The sequence below is a fragment of the Varroa jacobsoni genome, unplaced genomic scaffold (genome assembly GCF_002532875.2).
Source record: "Varroa jacobsoni isolate VJ856 unplaced genomic scaffold, vjacob_1.0 scaffold_1390, whole genome shotgun sequence".
NCBI classification, from domain to species: Eukaryota; Metazoa; Arthropoda; class Arachnida; order Mesostigmata; family Varroidae; genus Varroa; species Varroa jacobsoni.
Genome location: NW_019214292.1, coordinates 26333 through 53897, shown reverse-complemented (window position 1 = coordinate 53897; position 27565 = coordinate 26333). Strand labels below are relative to the sequence as shown.

At 39.7% G+C, this 27565-nt stretch overlaps 3 protein-coding genes across 7 annotated transcripts in view; 1 reads left to right on the top strand and 2 right to left on the bottom strand.

Moving 5' to 3' along the window:
• Positions 1 to 118: 118 nt before the first annotated feature.
• LOC111269506 (uncharacterized) lies at positions 119 to 10179 on the bottom strand. 3 transcript variants are annotated; one of them, XM_022849155.2, is made up of 4 exons: positions 8704 to 8758; positions 5775 to 8012; positions 3107 to 3218; positions 119 to 2609 (listed from the first exon to the last, which is right to left on the bottom strand). In XM_022849155.2, the coding sequence occupies exons 3-4, from the start codon at positions 3147 to 3149 to the stop codon at positions 1309 to 1311; spliced, it is 1344 nt and encodes a 447-aa protein (XP_022704890.1). In that variant the 5' UTR covers positions 3150 to 3218; positions 5775 to 8012; positions 8704 to 8758; the 3' UTR covers positions 119 to 1308. The 3 variants fall into 3 exon arrangements, with proteins under 3 accessions (XP_022704890.1, XP_022704889.1, XP_086828250.1); XM_022849154.2 differs by lacking the exon at positions 5775 to 8012 and having other exon boundaries at positions 8704 to 10179; XM_086972124.1 differs by lacking the exons at positions 5775 to 8012; positions 8704 to 8758 and adding an exon at positions 5295 to 5472.
• A 3234-nt stretch (positions 10180 to 13413) lies between these two features.
• SmD3 (small ribonucleoprotein particle protein SmD3) lies at positions 13414 to 15841 on the top strand. 2 transcript variants are annotated; one of them, XM_086972123.1, is made up of 3 exons: positions 13414 to 13541; positions 14560 to 14708; positions 14956 to 15841. In XM_086972123.1, exons 2-3 carry the CDS (start codon positions 14631 to 14633, stop codon positions 15259 to 15261), a joined length of 384 nt encoding a protein of 127 aa, XP_086828249.1. In that variant the 5' UTR covers positions 13414 to 13541; positions 14560 to 14630; the 3' UTR covers positions 15262 to 15841. The 2 variants fall into 2 exon arrangements, with proteins under 2 accessions (XP_086828249.1, XP_022704888.1); XM_022849153.2 differs by having other exon boundaries at positions 13462 to 13596.
• Positions 15842 to 16274: 433 nt separating this feature from the next.
• Positions 16275 to 27565, bottom strand: part of IA-2 (tyrosine phosphatase IA-2) — a gene marked incomplete at its 5' end in the record, with an annotated part of 35763 nt that continues 24472 nt past the window's right edge. Inside the window, 11 exon segments of one of the 2 annotated variants that reach the window (XM_022849152.2) lie at positions 16275 to 21141; positions 21529 to 21606; positions 21811 to 21884; positions 22079 to 22226; positions 22457 to 22511; positions 22648 to 22808; positions 23296 to 23552; positions 23845 to 24014; positions 24414 to 24582; positions 24842 to 24929; positions 25374 to 25694. In XM_022849152.2, coding sequence (XP_022704887.1) covers positions 20587 to 21141; positions 21529 to 21606; positions 21811 to 21884; positions 22079 to 22226; positions 22457 to 22511; positions 22648 to 22808; positions 23296 to 23552; positions 23845 to 24014; positions 24414 to 24582; positions 24842 to 24929; positions 25374 to 25694 — 2076 coding nt within the window. In that variant the 3' untranslated portion in view covers positions 16275 to 20586. 2 annotated transcript variants of the gene reach the window in all.

The window sequence follows — 27565 nt, the reverse complement described above, 5'->3', positions numbered from 1 at the left end:
ACATTTAAATTATTAGTATGATTACATTTACAACATTACACTACAGTGAACTAATGCACACCACCAACATGAGCACTTCCATAAGGTACAGATAACTGTAACTAAATAAAAACATAAGTTTGTAACTATACAACTTTTATTGTACAAGGGTTTTTTGCAATTTTGAACAAAAGCTCATTTAATCATTTACTTGATACCGAAAAGAACATGGCCTTGACTGGAATACATTTGAGAATTGGTTCGCTTTTCAGCCTCCTTTCCATCGATGTTACCTTTTACTAAAAGTATCGCTAATATGCGGATAAAAAATATCTATTTATTTTTTGATTTGAAGTGTGTATTTTATTGCCCTTTACTTGCATGCATGGAGCAAACTGTGTAATTTACTTCATGTACAGAAGAGTCAATCATCACTTGGGTCATTCCTGTTAAAGCACTGCATTGATCGGCCTTCTCGTGGACCGTATTAGCGTTATACAGTTGTTTATTTACCTATACTAGTCGATGAAATTCCGCCTAACTAGTTGGCACTTATATATATATATATATATATTATATATATATATATATATATATAATGTATTTACAATTCTAATGATAATACGCGATTCGTTTTACTTATATGAGCCTTACCAACTCACAAACAAGTTCTGTTCTGTTCTTTTATAACAGTGGAATATCTAACTTCTCCTATATTTTGGTTGTTACACATTTGATTATAAACTTGAATGGACAATATCATTTAAATCCTATTGGGTATTATTCGCACGCCGTCATTGGAATCAATGTACTGCTTTGATATACTGTTGAATCAAAACACCGAATCAAACACACTGGCATACTTTCTAAAAATTCACAATATACACATTCTTTATAGGCATTACATGTTGCTGAGCAAGCTGGGCAAGCTTTCCACACAAGTACACGTATAAAGCCTGTCTATTCTAATTGGGCAACACATTTATTCATTACAACAATTCTATTATTCTAGCTTATTGAAAAATAACGTCACAATGTACTGCTTTCTATTTTGTTATAATTTAAACAATTCTAATGCGCATATTTTTCGATTTTCGTGTCGTTGTGAATGAAATATCGGTTCATCTTAGAAATAAAATGAAACTATTATGCAACTTTGTGACGCAGATCACTCAGGTCTACGTTCCTTCTTTGCACCCTTCCTACAGGTTTTTAGTTGGGTTTGCATAATTCCCTGTGCAAGTCCACCATTTACTCTTTTTAAGTGTTTTGTTTCGCGTTTCGAGAGAGAGCGACCGCTATAGAGCGTTTCGCCAGAGGATACTCTGATCAAAGAGAGGTTGTCGCTGGCCGCGACTCCATGACAAATCCTCTTGGCACGTACCCGTACTCGTTTAATCGAGGACTGTACACCCAGTACCAACCATCAGCGTTCTGACAGTTCAGATCAGCATAGACAAGCTCTTTTCGTTGTATCGGAAGTTCATATTCGGCATCTGTTTCATGGTCGTACATGACGATAAATTCGGTGGCTTTCGCGCGGTACGGCGTTTCTGACTGCACGATACTGGCAACTTCGCTGTCATTTCCGGTGTGTGGGGCATCTTGACCGCTGGCTTTTGCACCGTGGGGCAGAAGTTCACTCGGACCATTTCTCTGACTGTCGTTCTCCTTTCCGTTTGCCTCTGAATCCTGCCCTGACGAATTCTTACCGGAACTATGATGATGGTGACTATGTGTCCGTCCAGATTCCCCATCTTCAACGTCTTTGGTTTGGTTGCCGCCGACGTTATGGTCCTGCAGCCTGCAGTTGCCCACTGAGGTATTTCGGTTCTGTTGCGACATAGTAGATTTGCGGGTGTTATTGATGCTGCTGCCCTCTCGTTCTCGATACGGGGTTGTCTTTAGGGTATTTGAGTTCGTTGTATTATCACCCTCTACGGCACCGTCAGCTGCCGGTGTAGTCGTCCACTGACTCGCCGTCGTACTGGCGTTTAAATTTAGGTTGTTACTTGTTAGATGCTCGCTGCTACCTAGGTTGTTTCGAGTAGTTGGAAATGCGCGATCCGCAGTGTTATGGTATGTGTGCAATGAGACTGTACCAGATTTTGTATCATATCGATATTCTTTTTGGGCACTGGCCGAATCGTTGTTAGCAGAGAACGTTAAATCCTTAAAATCGATACTGTCCAGAAGTTTGTCGACCTGTTTTGAAGAAGCTAGAGGTTTTTGGCTAGTTGCCTCTTGCCGCAAAGTTGTCGTCGCACCTGTGGTCACACTCTGTGCTTCAGAAGATACTTCGGGACTTTGTGCGTGCGAATTGATCACATCGGCGGGAAATATGAACGCGGACGGGACAAATCCTTCGTGGCCATTATATCGTTGCACCCAAAACCAGTCGGCGTCCTCACGATTTAGAACAGTCACGAGTTCACCTCGCTCAACGCTGATGTCGTTCTCGTCTCGAGCAATAAACGAGTACAAGACCAAAAAACGACCGGCTGGATCCTTGAAGAAAGGGTGCACGTCCGTCAAGCACGACGGGGTATCGACCGATTCGATATCTGAGTGAGCAATGCTGCTCTCCAGGGAAGACTGCTGATGATGATGATGCTCTTCTGACAGACGTTCTTTTGCATACAAAAGGCAAAAATCAATCACAAAAAACGAACAAAGATTCTTATTGCGACGCGTTAACACTAACTCAGATTACTACTTATCTGTATATATCTAAAGTATAATATACACAACAGACATGTAAAGTTAAACGTTCATTAACTCATAATAAATGTTCATTAAACGCATAAGCCCGTTAAATCCCGTCAGAATCCAAGCGATAATTAATCGTCAGAGTACATTACGGACCTATAGTTATAAGCACTTCCTAATACTAATAGTTCTAAATCATGACGTGTCGGTATACACAAAATGCAAGTGTATATTTAGATGGTATATGGCTTATAATAGAGCAGTTTAAAATGGCTGATTTGCAATAACGCCTAGTGTCCATTTCGATGACGCTTCAGGTTTATCTGACTTACAGAAAACAGAACGGTTTTGTGATTGTCTGACTAAAGTAAGTGCTGATAGTGAGTTCAAACGAAACGTATACATATAACGAACTCACCTCTAGGACTTTTTTTGGAGATGCTGAGCGCGACTTGTGCCATTGGAGAATCAACCGGGACACAGTACGATTGTGGGATAAATCCTTCACGCGAACCGCTGATAACGTACACCTGTAACGACAGTCATAGTAATGTAATCTGGGTTAATAAGAGTGTCAAGCCTGCCTCAAGTATGCTGACCTTCGGCCACTTCGAGATTACATAGATGACTATATATGGTTGTGCAATTACGGGTATTATATAGTATATTTGTTAGACATCGATGGGATGTTAAGATCCGGTGCAGCCCTATTGTATGGTCTCTGTAATGCTGCAGTGGTAACGAGTTAGCCCACTATACTTAGGTCCATGTGGTGGGGTAAGCCTGAAACTGTGCGTAAACAGATCTCGTTTAAAGCTTCTACGGGCTAGTCATCCGGAGTAATGCTAAACGACGTGACATTTGAAATAATTTATTAGTTTTATTCCTATTATTATTATTATTATTATGATTTTTGATAAATGCCTTAACAGCTTTGTTTCACTGTTGCGTTTCCTTGGCTGGATTACAGGCGAGTTCAGACAACAACAACAGAAAACGATATCAAGAAGCTTGAATTTTATATATAGTCACAGAATACGAAATCTTAACATGAATTTCTACCGAACTTTTGTACGCTCCGGGCCAGGCAATGGCGAAATGGCTAGTGCGCCCTTCGATCAACCACAGCTCTTGCGAATGCTGCACGCCTGATACTGTGTGTTGTCATGTTCTGAATTTTAAAAACAACGTTACAGAACGGAAAATTTGATCTGCCTCAACAACAGTCATTGCTAACATCAATACCTATTTATATTGTATAAAATTTTTTTATTAAATGGACGGCTGGTAGAATGACTATTGCAAACGCATGTGTATTAGACTTCTTAAAAAAAAACACATTTTTACAACGACATATAAATAATGTTGTGGACACTATTGCTTTTTCACAGTTTATGCTTGAATTAACTCAATATAATTTAATAGAATCAAATAAATGGCACATTCATTCGCTTAGTTGTTTCTGCTATTTAGCCTCATTATACGCATTCGTGACTCTTATCAATTTACGTGCAACACGATAAATACTATAGAGTTCGTCGACCATCGACCTTAAGATAAACCAATGATCAAATTCTCAATAAGTTACTATGGTAACAACATCGATTGGAAGGTTAAAACATTTCGCCATACTACCCAAAGAAATGACTCAAAAAATCGCTACGATTATTGCTGGGACGCACCATTGGTCTACTTCAACTAATCAGGTCATACCGATAAACGATAAGTACTTGGTCAAGGTACCTATTTTCGTCGTATCTGAATTTCATTTTAAAATTTGGCGATGATTTCTGCGGTGAACTGCATTTACCCAAATTAATTCGTGCTGTTTCACCGCTGTCTACCACGGATCGCCTCAAATTCATTAACCAATTTGACAATTTTGTCAAATAATTTCGACCTCTAGCACGGCAGAACAACAAATGATAGATAGCCCGAAACACATTCATTGCAGGCAAGATACGCCGATCCTTTCTTTGATACAGGACGTGTCTAATGTACGCAAGTTAGTCCCTTTTGCTCTCTTTTTTTAGAAAAAGATTACACCAACTTACAAATTCGACTTGTGTATTTTCGTGTCTTATTCAATGTCTTTAGGAAACCCAAGTATATAACAGGTCTTCCGCTATAAAAAGAGAAGTTTATGTTTTCGAAGAAGATTATTCCAGCTGAAAGAGTAGGGTAACAAAGTGGCATGGTTTGAGCGTAGTTTTACAATTTCCTGTATAGCGTAAATATGGTTCTCCCCGTATGATCTTGTCCGTAGCAAAACTGTGGCGTATCGGTTAAGAATGGAACGACGTGCTGAAAAACTGTCCGATGGTACAACTCAAGAGAGACCATGAAATCTAATTGGAAACGTGGTATGGTAGAATTAGCACAGATGGCAAACGATTACTTTGACAACTTATAATGTCACATTAAATTATAATTGTACACAAAAACCGGACGCAAGCTAATATTCTGACCATATATGCTTTGAGGTGCATAGGCATTCAAGCCAGTAAAATATGATTGCAAATATAATTAGTGTAAACTGAACATAAATTTTTATTTATTCAAAAAGACCAACATCGCTACCTTGGAGAATGCATAAACTTACGTACCTTCTCTGGAAAAATAATAGTTTCCTCTTTAGGCTTCAGTTAAGAGATCTGTTCCAGTTTCTATATCGTTTCCCCGATACCATGAGGTATCATTACTCAGGGGAATACGGCAAGCAATATTTATCTTGTACACCTTGGCTTCCCCTCCGTCTATGCCACCCCACATGGCTGTTATATAGTGACATATAACAACCATCTCCTCTTGGACCTCGAGGCCCAATAAGGGCTACCAAAATCCCGCCATTCTGATAACGTTACGATATTCTACTGTATTTATAACTGAATAGAGCTTCATCAGCACACGTCTGAACAAAGTGGTACAGAAAAACTTGGCGCACGGGAATATAACTCACTTCTTCGGCTATTCTACTGTACCTGGCTCTTAGTTCTGGTATCTTGCCTCTCCGTCTACTCAAATAGTCAGTCCACATCAGCATCACCTCGTATCAACAAAAGACTCATCTGTTACGCCCATAGTACCTGTTGCTCTCGTTGCTGCTGTTGTTGTTGTTGTTGTTATGGTGTGCGAATCCGTTATCTATCTATTTGCTATCGGTGCTGCTTTTTCGAAGCTCGCTTCTAATGCTCTAGTATCTGGAGCGAGTGTCGGTCTCTACTGGCTGTCGTCGGCAAGGGAAATCGGGCCTTGAGGCCCGGTCGAGCGTCTGATTTCTCCAACTCGCACACGCCACCATACACGGATGTCACCAATGACGCGGACTGTGCGTACAACTCCAGCCTGAAATCGGGCGGCCGCTTGCTTTGCAATGCTTCGGCTGTCTCAGTCTGTCACTATTTTCCTCCTTTCTCTTTTGATTTCGCCAGCTCTTCTATGAGTGTTGTTTTCAGGGCCCCGGATCTCTTCAGCGTTGTCTGTTTGTCGTCGTCTTGTGTTTCAGATCTGTTTTTATTCGGCTCGGCGGCCGCGACGCCAGTAGCAGCAGTGACTTCAGTTGTTTTTTTGTTACCGACGACTCGTGGAGTCGTTTTGTGCGGTGGTCGTCGGTTTGGTTCTGCGGCTGGGTACGTTGTGTTCGCTCTGGGCAAGCGAATTCGGTGGCAGCAAAATTCAATGTGCAGCAAACATCGTAATCGTTCTGGCCGTTTGGCGAACCCATCCGTAGCTGTTGTTGTCCTGACATGACGAAGCCAGCCAGGCTCTGATGGCAATAAGCGACGCCACCAGCAAATCTACACTACGTCACGGCGCTAGCGGCTCAACTCGTATATATGCATAGCAGTAAATGGCTAATGCGATGGTGACAAGCTAGACAAACCAGAAAAACGGGTTTGACCCCACAGCTCTCTGTGGAGTGCAACTTCTGCTGGCGTGCTTCACAGACAGTGTGAGGTAACTCAGATCCTCTCCTTTGCAAAAATAAACCGAGGAGATAAAGCCAGGAGCAATGTGACAATGCAATTGGCAGAAGACTGGGGCTGTAATAGTCTATAATTCGTATGACTCTAGCCCATTTTAGAAAATAGTAACGTCTTACGGTTTTGGTTAGTCAGCTTCTATATATACTTAAATAGCTAAAACACATGTTGACTGATTCGATGGAACAACGCGGTCGAAACAAAAACAAAGAACTCTAAGGAACAATATAGTACCTTATATGGATAGAGTGGAAAGAATAGTTCTCACTTGTTGAAAGTACTTAGAATGATGCCGACAGAAAAATATTCGTTTTTTTTATATACAAAAACCCGGCAATATTTCCTAATCGGTAACGGACGTAACGGACAGATAAAGCATTAAAGCTTAGATTTTTATCGTCATTGTAAGTCTTTTTTATCACATAGGTTTTTTTTTCTCAAATTTTAATCAAAGTTAGAAGTAAGCGCACGGAATTAAGTCTGGGTTGGCTCAGCTTAATACAAGACGATCGGCATCGAAATACTTCGTTCTGTTAATAAAACAGTCACTGACTTAACTACACGTTACTACTGCCGTTTAATTGTGATCAATATTTATTAGAATGCGTCAATTAAAATAACCATGCTCATAAATGTAGTGCACTTTTAAATAGCTCGTCCTGTTTTTACATATTTGGCTAAACTTTTTTGAAGATTTCTTTAAAGATGACCCTAAGCCTAAAATCATATAATTAGAGCCACAATGTTATATTCTATAAGCAGCTGGGGGCTTCCGGCTGGAGTTAAATGTCGTGTGCGCAAAGTTCAGGCCGAAGCTTTTAATATGAAGTGGTTAGCTTGTGCGAAAAAACAGTTGATTATTGAGCAGGATTTCTTATGTTTTAAAAACACAGTATTTCCCATAAAATCTGTGTTCCAATAGCCTTAACAACTTCAACTCTTAGACTTGCGTTTATTAGGCTAATCCTCTTTTTAATGTCCACAGCGTCCGCTTTTGTGTTGAAATTCGTGCTGTTGTCTCATAATAGTTGCTACACTACTAGGCTATCGGATGTGGTAGGTGAAGCACTCTAAAAATATTCTTTAATATGGCCCAAATACCGTTGTTTATTGCACTTGCTTGTTTCTCTCAGCGTTATTGGTACATAATTAAATATAACGCCCCAACAGTATTTCATACTATTTTTAAAATGATTACACAACTTCTCTGAACACTCTAAAATGTCGCTAACTTCTGTAATTTGAAATCACTATTCGATTTCATTTTGTAACCTCCATTCATTTGGTAATAAAACACAAATTAGAAGTTTTCCTAGGTATACCGGCTAGTCTCCAGTTTACCTAAAAAAAAAGTAAACCCTTTTTAAAATATAATTAAAGATTGCACCTTACACAGCTCCTACTAAATCTGTGCTATCCGTTTATAATGTTTGCTCTTCGAAAATACAGGACCTCGAAGATATCATAAAAACAGGGCGTTGCTATGTTTTTATTGGCTGCACTCGTTCTCATGAAGATGGAACGTTTTAACTTAGTGACCTTTGTAGCGTTTATGTCACTATAGGGAACACATTTATCTGGAGACGATAGCTATGCAGTTAGCAAGTGACTATGTACTAAACACCTCGGGAAAAGGTTTACAATTGCCCAATGAAAATACGCGAGATGTTACCATGTTGAAACCACTAGACTATCCTTTTTTATGTGATACCGGCAATATTTCCTCCAATTGCTCTACAGTTTCCAAAAGTGTAACTTAAAGCAGTACATGCAATAGAATTTTACGCGATAGAGATAGAAAACGAGACAGAAAGAGAGAGGTTACATTATGAAATTAACATAGAAAGACAAGACGATGTCTCTGTGCTCGAGCAATTTCGTAAGACAGAAAAACTTCGCATTGGGTCAAAAGGTTACTAAATTAGTGATCAACCTACACAAATACTGCTGCACAAAATAGGTGTTTCATATAGTGCCTATGTTCTTCATTATCTTTGGCTGGACAGTAGCTCTTACCGACCAACAAACTTACCCAGTCGTTTTCTTGATACAATGTGTGGACAATTTCACCTCGTTTGACCCCAATTTCGTCGTCTACACACGGCGTGAAGTCATGCAGGACAACAACCTCGGAGTTGGGCCCGAGTCCGTGTTCTTTCTCGAGGCCGACGCGGACCAAGGTTTCGATGCTGGCCGAACCCGTAATGCGGCCAATTGCTGGCGCCGCTGGCTTCTCCCCTTGCCGATCCCTTCGTTTCTTTGAACGACCAATACGGATTGGGCACATAAAAGCCATATCGTCGTTGTAGCCCTCAACTAAACCAGTACAAGTGTCTTACTTGAACAATTAAATGTGTAACTCCACAGGCCGACTCTTCTCCTGCTTACAAGCTAGACACTCAGTCTCAGAAAATAAACAACCAATGTGTATTAGAAGCACTTTCCCGAAACGGGGAAGGACGTGCAGTAGTCCCTAAGGAAAACATTACATTTCATGAGTCTCTAGACCTTTAAACAACCGACGACGGGTTCCTCTAGTAGTCCTCAATTACAGCAAACGTAACAAGAATCCAGTGGTTGTGTAAAAGTCTTTGATGTATTGTACTTAGTTGTCTTCTTGAACTTTCTGAGCCTTTGAGATAACTGGCCAAAGACGAGCGTGTCAACACCAAATGTTTTTCAATAACTTATCGTACCGGGGTTGATTGATCCATGCGAGTAATCGAGCTTAAGTCAATCCCACAAGCACTCCAAAGTTACGTTATAGATCACCAGCGAATACGCAGGACAAACTAGCTTCAGAACAAGTCAGACGGTGTCCGTAGTTCGTCTATATTATACTCAGTAAAGTTTACCATTGCCGGTGTCCTTTTTCAATCCAGATAGGGTCATTTACACTGGACTCTGTTGTGCTTTAGGACCACCTAGGCTAAAACTGCAATGCAAAGGCGATAAACAGTTTTATGTAGACAGCGCTGGTGGACCGTTGCGCTCGCCGTAGAAACGTACGCTAGTGCTGACAAAGATTTGTAGAAGAAGAAAACTCCAATAAGCAGAAACCTGTTTAATACCACCTGACGCTCTACCGAAAGTCCGCTGAGTTGGCGGCGGAGCTTCAGCAAAAGGCGGCTTTTGGCTGCCTAAGTGCTCCGACACCAGTTCACTCGGAGCGAATTCAGAATCTTGATGTTTGTTTCAATCGGAAGGTAAACAGCGCGACGATCCTGTGGGCAAAAGCAAGCTGACGACCAAGACGAAAATTACGAAATTTTTAGCCGTCGATAGTCAGTAGCTGTTCGAGGATGATACATCTATATTTATTTCAAATGTTTGTATTAGAACTAACAGCTGAAAGATAACGTAGAATCTGGCTTTGATCTTGACAGGCTTCGTTACCGTGATGGTGCAGTGGCAACGTGTTTCCTACTAATCCTACGCACATGCGATGTAGTCTGGGTTCGAAACAGGACGCGTTCATTTCGTACTGGTAGTGGCCAGCAGTCCTGAGCGATGCTTAATTAACATAATACCGAACATAGAACTCAACACATTTTGCATTTTTAGGCCCCGTACGGCGGATACTTAGTCAGTCCGCTATGTTGGCGGATCCTCTCCACTGCTCGGAACGATCGCTCTTGCCCTCGATGTGGCGAGGGTCCATTTTCTATTATATTCTACTATTATCTGAATGGGCGGCGAGGTCGCACACCTGTTGCATCCTCAAGCCCGAGTTTTTCTGCTACATTTTTGGTTCGATCAGTTTGAACAGTTATTATTGTTGTTGTTGTTGTCGTCCAGTGGCTTATGTCGACTACCTATGTAAGTCTGCTATCCTGACAACCTAGCGGGGTACAATACGCGATCAGCATAGGCTGCCAGTAGAACGCTGGGAATAGACTCGAAAAGCTTGGGCCAAGCACTACCTTAGACCGTGTGTCGTAGCAGATGCTGCCGGTTAGTTGATGGTCAGAAGCGAGATGAGGGGCTGTTAAAACAAGAAGTCGACTGGATGAGAACGCAATCAACGCTAATGGAGCCTGTTCATAGGCCTTCAAGGCCTCTGCTAGCCGATTGACGAGGCTGGTATAAGGGACAGCCGAAGTTGGGATTCTATTTCTTGATTTGTCGACTGTTTATGCTGGGGTCTTTTTTGCCAGTTTTTTTTTTGCTAAGGTGTAGTCTGTATTATTAGTGTTAGCAGGAATACAAGAGAGACAGTGTATTGAAAATAGCCAATTTTTTCTGCGGATTCTAATTTATGTTAAGTGTCGGTATTCATTCTACGTTAAATTATTTTACTGACTTAATATGACGAAAATATGTGAAAATTTATAGCTATAATGTTCTAAACATGTTTTTCGCCTTCAGAAGCAACTGTGAGAAAATGTCAGTGTTTTTTTGTAAGAGCATATATTCAAGTCTCTTAAGCATTTCTTTGTTAATAATGGCGTTGTCTTAAGCTTTTCCAAGTCAATTGATTATGTTTAGATTCCCAGCACAGAAACGTACAATACAATTATAACAAAACTATGATCAATAAAAACACGTATTTTCTGTCTATGTACGCAAACGCCATGATACGTAGAGCTCATCACATATTCTCATTTGACAAGTGAAATTCATACAGTTATGTTCTAGCATCAGAAAACAAGATTACATCGCTCTGCTAGCCATTAACAGTTCATTGGCTGACTCGAATGAGCATTGTCATTTGAGGCTTTCCGGGTGAGCCTAATCTTTCCTCTGAGTTTGTTTGAACTATCGATACGCTCAAACATTTCGTCATTGATTTCCTGACGAAATGCAAAGCATAAATAGACATTAATGAGGTAGCACCAAGACCAACTCTGCTTAGCCATGTCAGGTAATATCAGTTACCAACGTCTACACATACAACCCTGCCGAAGCTGACATTCAGTATCCCATTAACCTCGCTAGCGGCTTCCGCCGTAAGAGGAGCACCATCGTTTGAAGATGGCGGTACCAGCAAAAGTACAGATTTTGGCTTGTCCAACCCTGCTGTCTTTCGGATGACCGCAGTTGCCCCTTCGTGTCGCGCCAATCATACAAACGGCTTGTGTAAGTACCCCATGTACTAGAGTATCTGGAGGAAAAAGTCAAGCATAAAGTTGGCTCTTCGAAGCACCGGCTAGTAACATCCGACGAATGGGCTGGGTACACTCGATTGCTGTATATATGCTCCTAAGTGTAGAGCTTGCTGTTCAAGAAGAAGGGTGTGTTACGACGGAACCTGTCGATAAATATCGTGAGAACTGTGATTACCAGGTGGACTTCACGTGGAACTAGTCATATGGCTGACTGAAGCCATTATACGCTTAGGCATCCAATTGTGGATCCATTGTTATCGAACCTAAAATTAACATGGAAGCCTTCATGAAGGCGATACAGGATTATAATCATTAACAACGTGTGTTTAATTGTACACATAAATCTGCCAGCTCAAAAGAGGCAAATTATGCATTTGTGGCCCATTTAAATGAATATGTATTTTTTAAAATCATTATAGCACAGATTGCGTTTGCTTTATGCAATCAAAGCAAAATGCTCAAAAAAAAGTTTCGTGCAACTCTTCAAGGTAGTGAGCTCAGACAAGGTCAACGAAGAAGAAATCGAAAACCAGAAAAACGGCCATCCAGTCTGTTTAGACAACTTGGACATAGTAGATGTTGCTAGTTTGAATTTTGAAACAATGTCTACTTTGCTGCATTTAGCAAATCATTCAGACAAAATTATCACAATTCGTTTCCGGTTAGGTCCGTTTCGAATTCATTATCAAAATCTCCTGTTTTCAGAATCAGGCAATATGATTAATGATCCTTTAAACTACAACATATCGCCTATGAAGGTAGGAACAGAACCAGCTTGAAACAGGAACCTTAATGGCTGTCAAAGGTAACTTAAAATCACTTCGCCTCATCGTGTAAATTTCTATACAGTTCAAAAAAGTAATCGGTAATTATTTTTGTGTATTTTAGAATGCATCATCTTTAAACAATACAAATAGGAGATTAATGTATTAATCATGATGAAAGATGCTAGTACAGAAGACGGTTGTAGGTAAATTCCCTTGTATGCAGCTCTTGGTTGAATTTACATTCAAAAAAGATGGAAAGCTTTTAACGATCCATTTAATGCTTTACCTATTAAAGAAGTTTCGTATTTCCGCCGACTCTTTTGTCTACTAGTGGGAGTCTACTTAGTTTTTCCCTAAAAAGTCGCTGTAAGTTGCTATACATGCTGTGCATGTAAATGCTATATATGCGCCATCTTTTTTTATTGGACGTTGAGGGCAAATGATTTATGCAGACCAGACTTTACAACTGTGTTGTTTGTCTAATACTGTGGGATTCTCACCTACTAAACCCTGGACCCCTCGAAGATTTGGGCTTTGGTTCGGGATATAGTTTAATATTACTTCGAAACCATAGTCTGCAGGAACAGGCATTGGACTACTGTTTCTTTGTTACGTTCCGGCCCATCCTCCTTTCGGGTTCCCCTCTTCCCCGGGTACACTAGCTCCCGGGCGGGGTCTTGTGCCCTGCTCTCCCTTAGAAGCCGACTGTAGGACTTCAGGATCTTGTTCGTCTTGAACTTGTCCCTCCGTTATTTTCTTGCGGCGCATCCTTTCGCCGTTTATTCATAATGTCGTCAAAGAAAACCGCGCGCGGACCATGTCATCATCGTTATTTACGTTTCTCATGTATGCGCCATCTATCGGCTTTCTAAACGCCCATGGTGGTATTATAGGATGTAACATCAATACGCAAAGATCAGCATCATCATTACCGTGCTTGATTGCTAAACAAACCCAAATCGAATGTTCGCCCGCCGGCACGGATCTATTGCCTGGTGTGTATTAAATTAAGGACAATTATCAAGACCCTTGTGTATCATCAATCTTTGTGTAAGATTCTAACCGTCACGTATAATCATTTAGACAACTCTTTATAAGATAGTACTAGCATATTTCAATATCAGAAGGTTGCGTCAGGGTGATAATACTTATTTGATCGAAACCTGTGAGCAACGCGCTCGGACAGCATTAATTGTTGTGAGGGCGCCATTGAAAGCTTTAGCAGAGGCCCAGACAGATTCTCAGACATGAAAAAAACAATTGAGCTCTTCGGTTGCTGTTTATTTTTACCGTATTTCTTCTAAAGAAAAATGTGTGTGTTTTGTTAACTTTTGCCGAAGCCAGCTTCTTTTGCATACTTATATACGTATTCAGTTTGGGTTACTATTTTTCCTATTTGAATTCGGGAGTCTACAATAACTGATTTTTCAAAAACAAACATTTTGTTCGATCACGATGTTGATCTGTTGAATTAAGGCGGAAAACTTGCCATTATTTCAAAGCTGTAGAACCGACTTTCTTCTCTACTTCTCGTGATAGAGGAAGGAAGTTCATTTGCGATAATCAACGGACGCTAGATTAAGCTGGTACATGCATGTCAAATAGAGAAATGTGAACGTTAACTATTATGGATTTACATTTTCGGGGCACCATTTCTTTGGTATTATTACTAATATATTGCTAAGTCTATTTTAGGCGTATTTATTTAAATCTGTCTCCTTTTTTGTGTATACGCTCGTTGTGTCTATTTTTGAATATCTCGCTTTTTTTTAATAATAGTTAATAATAATAATAACAATATTTTGAAATATTGCTCACTTATTATTTCAAAAGTCATGATTAGTTTTGTACTAAATTAATTGAGGATTTTTTCAGATTTCGAGGTCGTGAGGATTCTGCAAAAGCAGTCGTGCTGAAGTTTATACCTGACATTATCGTGTTATCTGTTAAATTAACGTATATTATGAGAATTCAGATTACAGTGCCTATAAACACAATTTATATCATTTCCAGGTGACGTTTGTTTGATATTTATTATAAGAATAGGACACTTGTTGGCGAATCGTTAATTAAAAAATACGGCGATGTCTATTGGTGTACCTATTAAGGTTCTTCACGAAGCAGAGGGACATATTGTCACTGTTGAGACTACCAGTGGAGAGGTACGCATTATGCAGGATTCTTTGCTATTAAATATCATAGCTTACGCAATGAGTTCAATTCACTATAAAAAGCCTGCATGCAGTTATTGCTCCAGCAAGTTTAGTTATCTCTTTGGGGTGAGTAATCTTCACTGTCATCTGTTTTCATAAAACAACGGATGTTTTTAAACCATTTTTTTAAAAGACTTTTTCGTACCTATAGAAAAATTACAATGTCTTATGTACGAAGTATCCGATAATATTTCAGGTGTACCGCGGTAAGTTAGTGGAGGCCGAAGACAACATGAATTGTCAATTGCAGAGCATTGTGGCCACGTACCGTGATGGAAGTACATCGGAGCTTGAGAATGTCTATATTCGAGGCAGCAAAGTCCGTTTCATGATACTACCGGACATGTTGAAAAACGCGCCGATGTTTAAAAAACCACCGGGTGCTGGTGTGCAAACAGGCGCTGCAGCGGGTCGAGGAAAATCTGCTATTTTACGTGCGCAAGCTGCAAGAGGTCGCGGTCGAAACCTTCGAGGCCCACTCTTGCCAAAACCGAAACAGTGATTGCGTGACTCCAATACTCTGAACATAAAATAGGGACAATAGCATGGACTTTGAAAGCTGGTAACAGATAAGAGGATCTCAATATGGTAAAAGTGGATGATTTTTGGGAAGTGAGTTTTCGGAAGATAGTTTGATTGGAGAATGGAAATGGAAACAAAAACTCGCATAGGTGGTCTTATGCTATACAGCTTGTGTGAATTGATCTGTTGGGATTAGGTTCGGGTCACACAGGAAATTTCCACCCTCTTAGTGTTGAAACTGTGTGTAAAATAGCAGTAGAAGCTGGTAAACGCAGGTAAGTCGCAGAGAGGAGTCGAGACTCAAGGGACCCTTAGCTGCGACTTTTTCTTTTGTATATTGATAAGGAATATCACGTTACTTGTAACGGTATCTAGGGTTGGAGGGAAGGAATTGAGTACAAGGTTACAAACATTGAGAATAAATTCACATCTGACGAGCGAGCGTTAGGGCCAGCATGTATTGAAGGGTTACCTTATATGAAAGATAGCATGAGAAGCTGTTTAACCTTGCTCATATTGTGGTAAATAAATGCACGTCCTGTACACTGTGTCAAGTGTGATTATGTTGCGTCTTTAGTGTTATAAATAACAATGAGGTAACATGATATATATCGCCAAAGAATTTTGTCAAATAATCGATCTGAACCTGCAGCATATATGCAATATATGTTATTTTCTTAGACGATAAGACAAATTTAATAGGAAAGGGAGAGAACTTTATTAGCTGAGGAAAGTAAAACTAGCTATTCGACTCGGTCGTATTAAACGGGACAGACCGTGACCTTCCACGAATCTCCAACAATATATAAATAGCTTAAACGGAAGATCCCGAAAAAATAAATTTTTAATAAAAATAAATTTTAAATAATTTTAAAGAGAATAATCCTACTTATCCATTGCGGCATCCAATTTGCAACAATAAACAACAGTATACGATTGTCCTAAATGTAAGCCAAATAGAGTAATAACCTACTTACGAGAACACAAAACCGAGACTTTTTTTGACATAAATATTTTATTTGTTTAACATCATAGACAGACAGTTCAGTGGGACTTATACGTTGAAAATATAGAGAATTGGCGGGAAAGAATCGTTAATAATCTTGGGACGGGGTGCTCTTAAATAAATAGTAAGTACATATATATATATCATATATTCATACAATAATTGTATATTATTAATAATAATAATAATAATATTCTATCATTATAACTATTGTATATATATATATAACTAATGTTTTTATCTCTCTTATCATATATTTTTCATATCTTGATCTTAACTCGTCAGCCTTTCAGGCCTTTATATTGAGAGCATCCATTGTAAATTATGATTCGGAGCTGTTTTTTGCAATTTGTTACGCAAATTGGTATGATGGTAAATCATAATGTTGGCCAATAATAATAGTAATAGTTATTTAATGGTACTGTACGATATTAAATAGTGTCCGTTTCTGTTTTGTTGATTTGATCTCGATATAATCGTTCGTCTGCCTCCCCCAATCATCAGCATATTCTTAACTATTTGTATTAACAACACTCTCAGGGGCCTTCGGTGGAGTTGCGGATACTCAGTCAAATACCTTCTCTGAACCATCAGAAGTCTTTCGAAGTTGTTTCTTTGTTTAACCGACAATTAGACAACTCGACCGATCGGCAGACTGCGACCCGATGTTTCGTTTCCTTCGACTTCGCAGTAAATACGAATCGACAACAAAAAACCTGCTCTTACGGAACACATATCATCGCTGTGAATATGCTACCTTTAAAATAATTAACGTAAATGTTTGCGCATGACCGTCATGATTACCTTCGCCTCTTTGTTGCCACAAACACTTATAGTAATAGAACATTAGTCTTAATAGTGATTACCACTCCGTCATTTGGTTATCGTTTCGGCACCACCACTTCGTGTTTTTTCCTGGATATCACCTGTTTGTTCCTATTGTGTGTCTTCTGTTTTTTTCTAAAATTAAATACATCTTGCCATGTCTCGACAAGGAGTATGAGTGTCGTTGCATCGCGAATGTCGTTCTACTAGTATGCTTTTATATTATACTTTTCAGAGATCAGGCCGGATTGTTCACCGGAGCTCAAAATAGGAATGAGACCAACACTAAGAACGCACGGGAGATTGATGCTTGTTTAGATTAATTATTATCAAATACTATGCAAACATCATGCCCTCCTGCGTCATCACAGTAAAAAATCAGTGTAGCTTCTAACTGGAATGATTTGGCGGTTGTATCTGCGTTTCTGAGTATTCATGTGGTTGTCTGAAATGCATATGTGTTTTAAGTTTCCATTTTTATTGTCTTGTGTTGTATAGGTGTTGTATACTATGGACTAGGTAGGCTGCGTCCCTCAGACTGGACCACATAATTATTTGTGATATAAAGAGGTCAACCCGTTGCTTAGGCATTTTATGTGGGGAAAATTAACTAATTAATGTGGGGAAACCGCTGTTATTAGAAAGATAACGGTTTGTAATAGATATAGCGAATTACAACGTACGCGGTCAGTGTCTACTTCGATTGTGTCATTTTTGTTTGCAGTTTGTTAACAAGGGTTAAACAGTGCATTTAACGTCTTGAGACCTATACAGGCATTTTTCTATCGATAGAAAAGTAGATGTTGATTAGCTCTTGGTTATCCCTTTTTAAACGTGCTTAGGCGTGTGGTATTTGTTGGTGTAATATTAAAATTGTTGTTGCAACGATAAAACCGCCAAGCCCAATGAAACAAAAATTAAGAAAGCCTAGATAAACGTAACACTAAGCCGGTGCTTGCAAGCTCTTGTATTCCTTTAAGATGCGCCAAGCCATTTTTCACCCTACAGAGCAACGTAGAAATAGAAAAATATACATATTCGCGAAGAAAATAATTGGCCAGTTTCATTGTTTCGTCTTTTTGTTTTTTTTTCTAAGTCTTTGGTTAGAATCTAGGAGACATTTAACGGATGCAACACAGCCGCTTTAATCGCTTCTATCCACCAAATTTAATACGCTTCGTATGAACTACTCTTTTGTTGTTTTTTGATAATAGGACAAATATGGCCTATATCCAAAGTCATATGATTTTTAGTATGATTATACCAGGGAAGACAGTTGCGCTTACTGGATGATCACGAAAGCTGGATTAGTGTAAGGCGCTTCTCTTTCGTCAGTGGTGGTAAAGTGAAGGCATGTACATCTTGTGTCTGCTGTTGTCGACCGATAATAATTATCCCTGGTATTTTACTCATTGTAAATAGTATATTTTTGTTGATACGCATTTTACAGACGATCCGTCGTTTCCATACCAGAACCCCACTTCCAGCTTATGGTCAGAAGACGGGTCAACCTTTATGCAACATCGTTATCCTTAGGCCCTTCGTTGATTCATTGTCTTCACTGTCTGTGCCTAAAGCAAGCTTTGATGGATTTTTTTTTCGAAGACCCGCTGGCTTCTTGCAGCTTTCTTTTTTTGGACTTTGCCGTTTTGTGTTGCCTCACATCTTCTATTGTGCCGTCTGCTACAGCCTCGATTTTCCTACAACGCAGGTTCTGTAAGTGTTAGAATTAACACTACGGACCGGATCGTTGTAATACACTCCTAACATTTAGCCGTATCCTGTCATCTAAGTTGCATTTCACTTCCCACTTTGTTAATGTTAATGTCTCGACGTGTCGATAAACTTCCCGTTTATCCCATTCGGTACTTTGACCGCTGTTTTCCTCTTCGTGATACGTTATCTGCCAATTATTCAATCTTTGCCTGCACATCTTGATCTCTTGACAGCTTTTCAATTCAGCTATGTCGATATCACCGGTCTCTGTATCCACTATCCCTATCTACTTTATTTGTGAAAACTTCATCCTGATCATGTTGCACTCTAGACAGCCTTTCCGAAATATCATATTTGTTTTACCTGATCCTTCTCTTTTGTTCCAAAAGTGACCCGCACTTTCTCGCCTCCCCATATATGCATTTTATTGAGTCGCCGTTTCTCCTTACTTCTCTCTTCTCTTAGTCAATAACACTCGTTGCTTGTTTCATCGACGTCTATCTATCGCCAAGTTTGGCGGTCTATATTTTTCCATTTTCTTTCGTTTTCCTGCTTAATGCACAGCAAAGCATACGTAATTTCTCTTCAAATAAACTTGACTCCTTTAACCGTATCGCAGGCCCTTCAAGTGAATGCAGCTGGGTCGATGTTTCTACTGTTTCGTCGAGTCATTAACGATCCTTTAGGTTGGCAACCGGTGTCAGTTGAGAAGATGCCACCATAGGTTACCCAGCGTACCAGGAAACAAAGCAACTATGGGTCTGCTAACAAAAATGATTACAAAGTAATGAAGAACAACGTTTATGGTGATGATAATCGTAATAATCATCTTACTAATGATGATAATATTGTAAGACGAAACAATGATTATCTTATTTTCGCTTCTTCCTTCAATTGTCGTTTTTCCCTACGGCCGACCCATCACCAAATCCGTGTTCTTTTACTACCATTGCCACCGCTCGGGTAAATGATCTACTTAATGCGTCTTTGGTCGGTGTTAGGAACAGTGTCAGTGAACAGCATACAATACGAACTACCAAGGGGTTCGTGGTTGAATTTATAATTGCGTTAAGAAGTCTTACAAAATCATGTTTGAAAAAGTTAGTTGTCTTGTCATTTGTGGTAATGATAGCTGTTTTCTAAAAAAAAAAAGCGGATATTGCGTAGCTATGTCTCGTTCCTTTTGCCAGAACGTACATCCATTTTATCTAAAGATTCGCTGGGCTTATTTATATACTGAAGCAATGATTCGTTCATTATTGGTTCATTCATCGGAGCAAGTAGGTATCTGAGAGGTCTTCCTTACTTCACATTATTTATCATGCGTTTGCCGCGACAGATATATGTGCCGATCAAGTCCTGTCTTTGGTCTGATTATGAATCCGAGTTTGGGTACAACAATTGAGAGAATTTTCACTAAGTTTGGGCATATACGAAGTGCTCGCGTTAATGCGATAAAAATTAATAGTGTAAACTTATTATAACGGCTGAGAAAGAAAGGTTTTCAATGCTAATTTGTCAAAGGGCTTGTCATCTGGCTACTGTCTAATTGAGCACAACTCTGCTACGGTCAGTGTGGAGCGGTTAACCTAAAACATCTTGAGTGATCGTAGTCAATCTATGCAGTTGTATTGCAGCTATGACGTTAAATATCCTTCAGTAGAATAATTGATCTTCTAATCTCAAACTACTGCTCAAGGTTGCCTGACGAATAAGTCAGCCGTATGTCAGAGACGTATTTAATATATGCTTAGCATTTTATTCTTTAGAAAGAGCCTTGAGAATGGCGTGCACCTCTTCGGCAATTGCCGTTAGCACGAATTCGAATTGTGCTTTGGTGCGAACCATATTGGCACGCTGATCTCTGACGTGTTCAAGGGTAGCGGCTACATCAATCTCTTTAGCGCCTTTGGCGATGCGGTTGAGTACCATATCGGCAAGGATGTAGGTGCCAGTGCGGCCTGAACCATCGCTGCAATGGACTACGATCGGGCATGAACGTCCGCGATACGATTTGTTCACTTTTCGGCGGAAGTCAAGCAACGCTTTAGCAGAAGGTGGCACTCCTGCTTCCGGCCACGACAAAAAGTGGAACTGTGTGACCGTACGGGTTTCCGATGTGTTTAGATTCTTGAGGTAGAAGCTGCGCACTAGATAGTCGTCACACCAGACGTGTTCGGACACAAGGTGCACCTCATACAGGGAGTACACCTCGGAGCCTTCTTCAGGCCAATAGCGGTGGCACATTGCCACACCATTCTCCATTAGTCGAGTAAGTGTAACAATCACTACGCTACCTTGCTCCCACACCATCTGCAATCAACAGGCCCAACCGTAACAACAACAATAGTAACAAACATGAGTAAGAACTGTGAACTGGAAAAGGGACTGTTTTCGGATAAACACCAGATAAACCGGACGGAGTTTAGACCTTCGAAGACAATCGAAATAGTTAATTAATACAACTATGGACTTCAAGTAGAGAAGAACGTGTGAATTAAAAAAAAAAATATATATATATATATATATATATATATATATATATATATATTAAAATATATTTTCGTAGGTACCTTGTCAAAGAGATATATTTAAAAAAGCCGTTTATCGGGTAAAGTTTTTGGTAAATGTTATCTACGTATGTAGTACACACGTATGTGTCGATAGAACGTGTCAGACCTTTTTTCGATTAAAACAGACCTGCCAGAAGTCAGATGCAGTGTGCGGCAGTGGACCCTGAGTGGCGATATAGGCTGGATTTCGTGGGTCATGATCGGTCTGTAATATATACATACATGGATGTATTAGTGATCATGATGAATCGTAAAAGTACATCAAGTTTTCTGCAGTGTATTCTGCTACAGTCGTTGTCAAACCGTTGAAACACAAAGTTATAATATGCATATTGATTCAGTAGGTTTAACGCCAATATAGGTATACCGTAATACTGCAAATAATATTGTGTACTGGAGCCAGACGTACGATTGCTGAAGCGTTGATATAGTCAGAATCTTCTGCGTTGGAAGACTCACTCAAAATTACACGCGCATGATCATCTAAAATGCACAACATTCGGAGATACTATTAACTTATTCTGTCGTACATGAATTGTTGTTTGGCTCAATGAAACAAAATAAAGAACATTACATACTTTACATGCGATCTATTTCGAAATAGTAGACGTTTACATGCTAATAATATATAAAGAGAACTAGTTCCTATCTTTTTGTTCTCAAAAAACGGAACATACAGGGTAAGGCATGCATGTATCTATTTTTTTTTGCGTTCTCCGATTTTTCAGCTATTGAAGTCGAAGAGGGGTCTGTTTCATAGGCGCAAAGACCCTCCCATTCTTCGTCAAGGCGATTTTTCGACTTCAGATGATCCTCCATGTACGACTAAGCAATCGAATGAAAAAGAAAAGTGACTCAGAGTTTAAATCGGTAATCAACTTTTAAACAACAATTAAGACGGATATTATTGTTTACTTATATATATATATATATATATATATTAAACCACACGATAATGCTTTTGCTTTTGGATTGTCGAATGGGGCTCATAAGTTACTATTACAGAAACTTAACCTAAATGCGCGAAATATCGTGTACCAGAAAAGTGTACTTACCAAGATCATGTGACCGGTAGAGATATCCATGTTCGGAGCCACCGGTTCCTCGCTCCTGCGAGTGAAGTTAACGGACAGCAGATTTGTGAACATTCGACTTACGTCATTAGTAATATTTGCCGATATTCTAAATCGAACTATTTAAAATATTTGTACGAAACGATGAACAGCGAAAAATTGACTAAACCAACCACGAAGATGTCGACGAACGCGAGCTATCGTGTGACTGTTGACTGGCGATCTTCACTTTCTTGGGAGAACCCTTGTCCGGCGCTCTGCCAGCCTCCATAGCTGCAGCTAATGCGCCTTCCTTACCACTTCCTGAATCGACCATCCGCTGTCGACACAGATCCTGCATTACGGATAGTAAACACACATTTAAGAACAATAGAAATCAATTTTAGGTTTTGTATCTTAAAAATACAATACCAGATATTTTTTGTATACAAACACAACAAGTGAAGTTCGCATTTTAGAGGACGATTCTGTGTGCGGCGAGGAAAGCGTTTAACAGACCTGGTCGACCCACCTCACTATGGGGTTTGATGCGTATAACAGTTTGATGCCTAGTGTGATAGTTACCAATAAAACGAGTTCGATTTCGCTCACGTCTTGGATAGACCCTTAAGCGATATTCTATCAAGTACAAAACATTTGAAATATTATCATTATTATTTTCATGATCAACTACCGGACCGTACGTGAAGGAGAAATATTACAATAATTCTAAATTATTCTTGCTAAAACCGTCGTACCTGTGTGACCATGCTTACCAATGTGGAAGCCAACTGAATTTTGATACGTAACAGGTTCACGCAATTTCAACACCGTAGTAGTACCTGATAGTCGAACTTCGCAAGAGGGTCATCCTCGCCGTTAAGGCCGTGCAGTTTATCCCTGCTGAGTTGGTGCCTTCGGACTATGTAAATAACAGAGATCGCGAGCAGGACGCCGACCACGGAACCGCAAACCACGAATGTGAAAAGGAAGAGGTCATTAGACCTGGGGGATATCACCTCATACTTGACTCTTTCGCCAATGCCCCCAGAAGAAATCGACAGATTTGTTGCACGGAGAATTTCCCCGTTCTTGTCACCTGTAACAGAGATACAATGTCATTCGAAATGGGTTGACATTACAAACTAATACACCATGAGTATTCGTTATCTTGTGTTCTCGCTAAACAGGAAAGTATTAAGAGACGTTTTAACTTTTAAGCTAGTCAGAGATTAGCTGGAATTGTCTTGAACATTTCAAGAAGCTGACATAAATCTTTTATAAAGACGGATAGATTAAATACGTCCAAGCAAACACAGTGATCGAAATAGCCCGACTCAATCGAATAGCAATAGAATAGCATAGAGGAGAACTTCTCAGTTTTTTCCTACCAACTAAACGAATCATCTCGGAGGCGTTCAGTCCTTTCTCATTGGGCAAGAGCTTGAAGTCGACTTGGCTGCCGTTGAGGCGCACCTGTGAGATAGTGCCAGTGGGTAGACCGAATATTTTCTCAAGAGCTAAGGCGAGACGGATGGCGTCGTTATCTTTCACAGTCGAACTAGCAACGACATGTGATCACAGCATATAGTAGCAATTTTAGTAAAACGTTTGTAATTTGTTAGCATTAGCAACATTCTTATCAACAATCGAAATGAAGAGCTTCGTAGAGCCTAGAGCACACAAAGCTTTTCCCAGAGTGTACGCTTAGCTCTAATACATAAAATATTTTGTTAAATATCGCATATAATAATAGAGTAAATAAATAATCTCTACTATATAGCTAGACCTTGATTTTTTAAAACAAAACGGAAACGCACAACCCTATGCACAATAAATCGCCAGTAAAGAAGTACTTACAATTACACGTCACAACATAAACTGTATTTGCAGTTAGAAAAATGTTCAAGGGCCATAACCGATTAACCGAAAAGACCTATCCGAAATTGTGTATACGCACCCAGTATTGATACTCTTGACGACAAGATAGGCTGTATTAGCATCGATTGCCTCAACTCCCCGATCGGTATGGTACGGGTCGAGAGGAGCGACTCCAGCTGCATGTCGCTCAGGTACGCGACTCGGTGGAACGCCAACTATTTCGATTTCACGTTTCTGACCATTCTGGTCTGAAGTATACAGACGAATACAGAGCCACACTATGAGTTTATATGGGCTTAAAGATATAAAAAAAAGCGGCTAAAAAACAAGGAAATTAAAAAGCTAATAGAATAATAGAACTAAATCTGAGGGAAAGTAGATTAAGAAGAAATACACGTATGCTCAATAGGAATGAATGGCACAATGTTGGATGGACATGATATTGATACAATGGTATTTACATTCCTTTTTTTATACATTGTTGTTGGTTCGCTTAAGTGTGCTTACTGATTTCGTTGAGCGCTTCGATGAGGTCATCCCCGTCAATACTTTTCTCTGAAAGCATCTTCTGCTGTAATCGACGCATTTCCTTTTGCTAATGAAGCAAAAAATGAAGACCACATGTGTAGAGCCAGGCTTTAGTTAGATAGCATATAACGTACTATGATATATCTCTCAAATCCAATATAGGAATCTGCTCTAAAGATTTATTCATAGTAGATCTACGAACAAAGTGACTATCTCACTGTAAGCGGTGTTGATGGGCGCACAATGAAGAGTTGAAATTAACTGCTCATGTCAACATGCCTGGTTTTTCCAATTACGTATAGCAAGAGGATTACCTTAACGTCCTGTTTGGTTTTAAAGCGACTCCTGTATGGTGTTGATTTAGTTTATTTCTTCGAGTCGGAAATAGAGCGGATTTGACAAGAAAACAAATACGGAACCTGCAACGCTAGTCCACCAACTAGTGTGACTTAAATGCCATTTAGGTAAAAAAAACGTGCCTTACGCGTGAAGTCCGCTTCTCTGTACTTACATACTCCCTTTCATTTTGACCCTCCTCAGGTTCGTGGTAGTAGTAGCCCGGCCCAGGCTTTTTCGTGTCCAACCTCATTGGCCTAATAAAAGGGTCCCCTCTTACTCGTAACTCTCCAACTAAATCGGAGTTATCTGGTGCCCTTGACATTAACATATCCAAAGGAGTTTCCTGATCGCTGGGCACGTTATTCTGTTCATCCTGATCGCTTTCTCCAGCTGACGACAAAGCTATCGACTCGGGGTCTTCTAGTGAAGAATAATCGTTTTCTTTATTGCGTCGTCGGAATATTGCTTCTGCTTTTAGATTCTGCTCATCATCCTGTTACACCAAGTCAAAACATACAATAAAATACATATAATAGAAAATAAACTAAATAACTATGTATCGTTAAGTAAAAATAGTCGAAAAGAAATATAGACCCAAATGTATAATGCCTTTGCTGGCAGGAATGTCCAACGAATCAAAGTTCATGAATGAAGTTTTGAAGCTTCGCGCAAACGGGAACATTACAACGAATGGAAAATTTACTCTGAAGTTACTCGTTATAATCCGAAAATTCGGATCTGTTCTTTAAGATACTAAATCAAAACGGTGCCCAAATTAACGGAGATGAGCAAGAAAAGGAAGCGAGCATGCGAACATAGGCTGAATGGCGTATTGAACCTTCACACAACAGATTTACACATAAGTTGGATAGTAAAACTAGACCAATTAGCAACAAGCATGATCGTTAACTTATAAGTGTGACAATTTTGGATTGCGCTTGCAATTAGCGTAGGTGAGAGACGGCAGTATAGAAACATGAAATCAATGTTTCTTGCAACCCGATCAGGAAATCTGACTGTGAACTTCTGAGAATGCATGAGAAAGAGGAAAGGGGGCGTTGGGTAATTCGAGAAGCAAATATGCAGGTTTCATCGAAAGCACACACCGGTAAAGGCCTCTCAGTGATTGTGCAGATACTACAATTCCGAAACAGTGTTAAATACATGAATGCTTAATACTTAGGCCTTGCACATAGTGTTATGGCAACAACTGCCGAAACGTGCCGTGCAAACATGTGCCTAAGCAGAATAAGTAAATCTGGACAAGCCTGCTAACGAACGGTTGCATAGGCCGGCTAATGACAGACATTACCCATCCTTTAAATGTCTGCGGTAGTTAAAAAAAGGCTGAGTTTATTCTGATTCTCTCTGCCTGCATCTTGCGATTTCCAGTTCCGCAGAGCTGACAAAACGAGTTTAGTGTAGGAAATGCCGTTTTTTAAGTGTTGTATAAACAGTAGCAATGATGTCGCGTTGCATATTGTAGGACTACTTGGTTAACGTTTGTTATTTAAGGGAATCATAGTTATGTGCGTGTCCGTAAAAGGGGGACTTGGATAACTTGTTTGCGGAGGCTAATGAGTTACTTTTATCCTATGAAGACGACGAGGATCGTTTGGTCGTTGATGTAGAGACGATGCAATTCGTGGTAGCTCAAACACGCTTAGATGAATTGTAACTAAAGCGAAGTGTTGAAGTTTTTATGTAAATTTGGGTCGCCTTATTGAATGCCCAGAAGTGGCGGTTGGGTGGGCGATGCGCTCAACCTGAATGTCCCCATTCATTATTATTGGTACAATACTCTCGTGATATCTATAATAGGCTAATTTTATAAATATGTTACAGAGCAATATCAACTTCGGAGAGTATATAGAATTGACTTGTTTTATTCGCTTGCTACGTCCATATTTTTTATGTGCAATTGATTCTTAATGCGACATTGGGAAAGCAAGCTTATCTCGTCAATTCTTTTGCAGAAGCTTAGTCTTTCGCTGTTGATATCTGCGTCTAGCTGCAATCTCATCATTTCCATGCTGAAGGTTCTCAGTGCAGAATTTAAAATTTTCTGCTTTAGCGAAGTTTTTTTTCTCTAAGCAACCCGAACTCTGTTAGTACAGGAATCGGGAACTCGGACCTTCTTCGGACGGCAAGAGAAGAAACAACGTGCACAGTACGTTAAGGTCAACGGTGCTATAACCCTAGCAACGTTCTATGCTCGGATGAAGCGTCCATTTATAACTTTTCCTCATTGAGATTGTGTCGAAAGAGATTACAAAAAATGCTTGTTATTCCACGTTGCAGTAGTAATTTCATATTCTATAGTTTCATCTCGTGAGTGAAATAAACAACATTGTGTTATTAAAT